Raw genomic sequence first — 6,019 nt, 5'->3', positions numbered from 1 at the left:
GGGCCGAGCTGGGGCAGGCGCGCCGCGGACAGCCCGCACGGCCTAGTAGGAGGGGCGGGAGGGGTCCTTCGGTGCGGGGCACGCTGGGATATAGGGGCGCGGTGCATGCCGGGATGTAGCGGGGCCGGGGTGGCCTGGCGGTCCCCCTGTTTGTCATAGAGATGGTGCGCTGCAGGTCCCCATCCACCAGTCTCCGTGGTCCCCATCCTCCAGGGCCTGGCAGTCGCTGTGGGGCGAGTGTGGGTGGTTCCTGGGGGGAAGGCCCGGTTCTCTCGGCCTCCCTTAGCCCGAGCTCTGGTGGTTCCCGACACACCCACACCCCATCCTTTCTCCCCAGCGTTTCCCCCATCTTGGAGACAGCCGAACCCTGTGTCCCTGCACGGCGAGTCTCCAGGGTCCAGGGCATCCCGGGGGTGACTGACGGCTATGAAGGGGTTTGTCAGTCCCAAACTGCTGGGGACCTTAGGGCCGATGGTATTAGCAAGACCTCACGGCCGTTAGTTTCCAGCCTGATCCCAAGGTTGGGATGGTAGTTTGACACCGTTGGGACTGCGGGTAAGGTGAACTCAGACCTGACCTGTGGTGGGTTACTAGAGGTCCTTGTTTGATCCTGACTGGGACACCCTGCGGGGTCACAGCTAGTAGTGATGCGGGACTGGGAACCTTACATTTTCTAGTTTTATATCGCTTTAAGTAAAACAAAGAACTTTACATTTCCTAGTTATCTATTAGCTTAGGTAGTTGAACATCCTGTATCTAATCAAACATGTGCCTCTTTGTATTAACCACAAAAGCCTTAGCTTGCACAAACCCCCACTCCCCCACATCCTGTGCTAACTGTAAAGACCAGCAGCTGCAACTATTGCCAAATAGGGCAAGGAATGCCCAGAACCCGAGCCAAGATAACACTGCGCAGAATCGCAGCTAAGAGGTCAACCAGCGGACAAGCACAGTGATGATGAAGAAGATGAGGTTACTATAGGTGGCGATGAAGATCCCTCTCCGAAGACCCCCGACGACCACCTTCATAAAGTTCTGCGCAAGCGTAAAGGGGAAGAGACCTAATTTCAATACGAAGCGGGGAAAGGTCATGCATATGTATAGGCGTTTCGCAATAATCTATGAATATGTATATATGAGTAGCATATAAACACTAGGAACAAAGGCAGAGGTGCGCATGTTAGGTGGAGAGATCCCCCATGCACCCGGTGCCGCAATAAAGAACATCTGTTGCCTTCCTAGAGTGGTTTCTTTGATTCAGTAGGGTGAGGTGTGCTGCTCTCCCCAGGTGCTTCATCTGCCCCCTCATGCCTTTGGGAGCTGACTGCTGCTATGTGCCCTCCAGCATCCCTCATCTGTCCCCAGCACCCTCGAAAGCGGTGGCAGGAGGGGACAGGTCACCTCCCTGTCCAGCATTGCTGGTGGTACACCCATGGGTGCACCTTGGCTGAGATAAGGATAGGACAAGAGGGAATGGCCTCAAGCTGCCCAGGGCAGGGTCAGACTGCCTCTGAGGAAGGATTTCTTTGCAGAAGGGGCTGTTGGGTGTTGGAATGGGCTGCCCAGGGCAGGGGGGAGTCCCCATCCCTGGAGGGGTTGAAGAGTCGGGCTGACCCAGCGCTGAGGGATCTGGTGGAGTTGGGAACGGTCAGGGTGAGGTTCATGGTTGGACTGGAGGAGCTTCAAGGGCTTTTCCAGCCAATATGGTTCTGTGATTCTGAGATGTGCCCTGTGAGGGTCCTCACCGTGTCCCAGGGGGGTGGTGGGGGCCGGGAGCCCTGTCCTCAGCCCCTGCCAGCTGCAGGTGTTTTTTGGGGCGTGGGAGGCCCTTCACCCTCTTCCAAGCCTAGGTGACCCCCAGCAGACAGAGAACTGAGACCCAGCAGTGCCCCAGGACCATCCTCATCTTGGCTGCAGGGATTTGCCTTTTAGGGTTCAGCACCCTCATATCCACCCCTTGTCTGCCAAGCTGAGCTGGTTAATCCTCATTTTCAATAAAAACCCAGCTCTGGGTGAGTAGCACAGTTACTGCTTTCAAAGGAGGCTGCAGGATTTCCGTGGGTTTCATCCCCTCTTTTTATTTTCTGGGGGCTAAATTTGACCAGTGATTTTGACCCAAATGCCAGCAGTTTGGGTCTTGCTGCCCCAGCCACAGTGCAGAGGGCAGGGCGACCGGTGCTTGTGCGGTTCGTGCCGGGTCAGGGAGCCAGGAGGGAAGAGTGGAAGTGAGCACATTATCTCTTCCCCGGCACGGGGTGGCCCCGCTTCCCTTTGCTTTGCCTCCAAAGTCCTTTCCCATTTCTGCTGACTTGGCCCCAGTGTGCGGAAACAGCCTCTTGTGACACCTTCCCGTCCCTGGCGGTGTCCTGGCTCGGCTCGGCTGGGCTCTGCCTGTCTCTGCCGGGCTGACAGCCGTGCTGTGCCGTGCCACCACCCCGCTCTGGCATGTGGCTGCTCCTCATCCTGCTGCAGGCTGCGGTCCTGCCTGCCCAGCTCTGCGGTGAGTATGGCAGCTGACCACCGCCTGCAGCCCCCAGAACCCCTGTCCCGCCGGGGGACCCCACTGGAGTTGGGGGTCTTGCCTGCGTGAGACAGTGCCCGGAGCGGGTCCCTGAACTGGCTGTGGTGGCTGAGGGGTCCTCGAGGAGTGGGGCTGGGGGAAACAGGCACCATCCCGTGCTCCAGCCCTCTGCCGCAGCCCTGGGGAGGACGCTGGCCTTGTGAAACCCTTCTGGTGATGAATTTTCCAGGGCTCAGCTCTCCCCACCCACCAGGGTTAAGCCTTATTCCTGTGCCCCCTTCCCCTGCCCAAAGCCCAGAGCCAACCTGCCCCACTCCTGCTCCTGCACCTGCCCCCCGCAAGGTCTGGCAGGGTCCCTGGGGACAGGGGTGCCACCCCAGCCCCACGGGCACAGCGGGAGGGTGGCTGTGCCCAGGCCTTGAGCTCCCCACGCTCCCACTTCATGTCATGTCTTATTTAGTTTATTCCTCATTTTTGGGGAGCAGACTTGAGGTTTTGTGACTCAAGGGAGGGACTCAGGGGGCACGGGGTGTGCGGCAGAGTTGGGGTGCTGGGTCTCCATCGTCATGTGGAACCGGTGCCAGGGGCTGCAGATGCCGCAGGGCTGGTGCTTGGGGTGGACTCGGCCCCCTCCTGCCCCCCGTCACCCTCTGCTCCCTCTCCCCGGGGCTCTGGTGGGTAGAAGCCCCAGGGGAGGTGGCAGCAGTGCAGGCGCTGAGCGCCCGGCTGCTGGGGCTGTCAGCGGACCCAGCGCGGGACCCCGACCCCAGCGTCTACCTGGCCCTTCGCCTGGGCACCGACCACGACCTGCGTGGGGAGGAGCGGTACCTGGCGCGGCTGCAGGATGCCTTCCAGCACCGCTATGGCCGGTAGGTCCCGGGGGGAGACACCCCGGGTTCCCCCACGTGTCTCTGGGGGCCATCCCCTGTCCCCCACACTGCCCCGGTGGCCCGCTGGCACCGTGTCCCCGCAGGAGCCTGCAGGCAGCCAGCCGGCCCCACTCTGCGCCCCACAGCCATCCCCAGAGGGACGCTGCGGCCACCCAGCACAGCACGTACGTGGGTGTCCCACAGGGACAATGGGTGCCCTGCGCTGGTGGTGTGACAGCCCCCCCGGAGTGGTGTGGGTGCTGATGCGGTGGTTTGCAGGAGCGCCGAGGTGGAGTGGCCAGAGACAGGGCGACTGGCTCTGTACCTGCTGGGGCTACGGGCCACTTGTCCCCCACCGGAGCCTGGTCCCCAGCGCTCACTGGTGACATGGCTGAAGTATTACCTGGAGGAGGACTGGGCAGGTGAGAGCATCCCCACAGGGCAACCACAGCAAGCACCCATCCAGCCACTGGGCCAATGGCTTACCCCCGTGACACGCCACCTTGTCCCTAGGCTCCCGGCGGCATGGCCACCCCCTCACCAGTTACTACCAGTACAGCCTGGGCGTGCTGGCACTGTGCGTCCACCGCAAGCGGGTGAGGGAGGAGGTGATCCGCCGGCTCCTGGTGGCTGAACACCATGGCAGGTTTGGGCACACCAGCGGCAGCGCCGTGGGTAAGGGTCCCCGGGGATGGGCAGGGCAGTGGCACCCCAGGGGGAGCATGTGGCAGCATGGGGTGACACCGTGTCCCTCCTGCAGACACGGAGGCGGTGGCAGCGCTGGCCTTCGCCTGCCTGCAGCGGGAGCGGCTGGTGGGGGCCAGGTTGTCGGCGGAGCTGGGGGCAGCCACGCGTGCGGTGAGGAGGAGGATGGTCGAGGCGCAGGGCCAGGATGGCTTCTTCGGCAACATCTACAGCACCCCGTGGGCCATGCAGGTGGTTGTCATGTGCAGGGGGGGTCTCGGGTGGGGTGTGGGTGGGTGTAGGTGTGTGGGTTCACAGTGGGTGCAAGCATGTGTGTGGGTGCAGGTGCAAATGTGGGTGCCTGGGCTCAGCACCCACCCCGGGGCAGGGGCTGGGCAGGCATGGACCTGACCTGCTTCCCACCTCGGGCTGCTGTCCCACCACCTTCCTTCCTCCCGCTCCCAGGTCTTCATCGCTACTGACACGTGCCGGACGCAGCCAGCATATAGCCGGGCCATGGCTGCGCTGCTGGGGCACCTGGACGCATTCAGCACCGCCGCGACCATGGCCCAGGTGCTGCCGGTGCTGCACGGCCGCTCGTACCTGGACATCGCCTCCATGCGCTGCCAGGAGGAGCTGGGTAGGAGCCAGGGTGGTGCAGGGACGTGGCGGGGTGCTGACATGGCATTGGCACAGATGCCACCGTGGTGGTGGCTTGGTGTCTGTCAGTGCCATGGTGGTTTCCTTCTCACAGACACGCTGTCGCCCATCAGCCCTGAGCCGCTGACCGAGATGCCAGGGAACATGACGGTGCGGCTGGTGGTGGAGTGCCCCAAGCCGTCGTGTCCCCAGCACCGGCTCTACGACCAGCCGGTGCCCGTGTCTGCTGGCGCCTCCCTCCTGGATGTACTCAGGGCAGCCACCACGCAGGAACCCCACGACTTCACGTATGTGGACCCACGTGCCAGGGTTGGGGGGACCCTCTGGGGTTCCTGGGTGTCACACCCAGGGTGGCCACGTGCCCTGCACCCATGCCACGGGCTCACCCCAGTCCCCAGCACCTGGCTCCCTTGGCAGCAGATCTGCCCCACTGCTGGCAGTGCTGGGGCCGGACCCGCAGCTCCCCCCTGCTCCCACCCACCAGGTTTGACACCCAGGACACCCCCCAGGGCCCCTTTCTGAGCAGCGTGCTGGGGCTGGAGGCCCGGCAGCAGAAGCGGAACTACTGGCAGCTCCTCACTGCCCCCAGCACCAGCCTGCAGATGGGTGAGTGATGGGTGAGGGTCCCAGAGGAGGTGGCGGGGGGGCCCCCACGGCCGCTCTCCCACCCGGGGCTGCTGTCCCTCCCTCCACAGGTATCGCTGACTACAGACCTCGCGACGGGGAGACCCTCATCCTGCGCCTGAGCGAGTGGTAAAGGGCGGGGGGGCGATGGCAATGAAACACCCGCCTTGGGCTCAGGACCTGCTGGCTCCCTGCCTCCTGCTTTCCCTGCGCCCTGCGTGTCAGCACCCCAAATCCACACGGGGAGGAGGAGCAGGGGGGGCATGCAATGCCCTGTGTCCTGCGGGCACGGTGGGATGGCAACACCCAGACCAGCAGCTCCTCCGGTCCCGGCCCCACCGGGGGATGGGGCAGGCAGCCACTGGCAGCAGTTGTTTTTGGGGTGCCCAAAGCAGCATTTCTGGGGAGTCTAAACCAGCGCTGCTTATCCCCAGCAAGCTGCCAGCCAGGGCTATTCCCCTCTATAAAACCCCCGGGGGGAGACCCCCGGCCCTCCCCACTGAGCCCCCATATGCCCCCGTGCCACACACAGTCAAGGGTGACCCAAACCTGTGTGATCCGCCCCCCCGGGGTTTCATCCAAGCCCAGAGAACACCCGCAGGCAGCGGCGGTGAGGGCAGCCGGGGGAGGCGGTGTCTGGGACGGGGTCTGCCGCCGTGGG

The 6,019-nt window shown here is 63.4% G+C and overlaps 2 protein-coding genes across 3 annotated transcripts in view; one reads left to right on the top strand and one right to left on the bottom strand.

Annotated features, from left to right (window-relative positions):
• The window catches only part of PES1 (pescadillo ribosomal biogenesis factor 1), an 8,391-nt gene extending 7,362 nt beyond the window's left edge, over positions 1 to 1,029 (bottom strand). Inside the window, exon 1 of the mRNA XM_026859898.1 lies at positions 946 to 1,029. Within this exon, the coding sequence (XP_026715699.1) occupies positions 946 to 1,029 (84 nt within the window). The remainder of the gene's footprint in view (positions 1 to 945) is intronic.
• Positions 1,030 to 1,688: 659 nt separating this feature from the next.
• On the top strand, positions 1,689 to 6,013 carry TCN2 (transcobalamin 2). 2 transcript variants are annotated; one of them, XM_026859891.1, is made up of 10 exons: positions 1,691 to 2,500; positions 3,204 to 3,390; positions 3,495 to 3,575; positions 3,670 to 3,812; positions 3,904 to 4,065; positions 4,151 to 4,326; positions 4,540 to 4,714; positions 4,829 to 5,021; positions 5,219 to 5,340; positions 5,430 to 6,013. In XM_026859891.1, the coding sequence occupies exons 1-10, from the start codon at positions 2,446 to 2,448 to the stop codon at positions 5,489 to 5,491; spliced, it is 1,356 nt and encodes a 451-aa protein (XP_026715692.1). In that variant the 5' UTR covers positions 1,691 to 2,445; the 3' UTR covers positions 5,492 to 6,013. The 2 variants fall into 2 exon arrangements, with proteins under 2 accessions (XP_026715689.1, XP_026715692.1); XM_026859888.1 differs by having other exon boundaries at positions 1,689 to 2,500; positions 4,540 to 5,021.
• Positions 6,014 to 6,019: the final 6 nt, after the last annotated feature.

The sequence above is a fragment of the Athene cunicularia genome (assembly GCF_003259725.1).
Source record: "Athene cunicularia isolate RWA chromosome 15 unlocalized genomic scaffold, athCun1 chr15_part1, whole genome shotgun sequence".
Taxonomy (NCBI): domain Eukaryota; kingdom Metazoa; phylum Chordata; class Aves; order Strigiformes; family Strigidae; genus Athene; species Athene cunicularia.
Note: the sequence above shows the minus strand (reverse complement) of the source record. Positions and strands in the feature narration are given on the sequence as shown.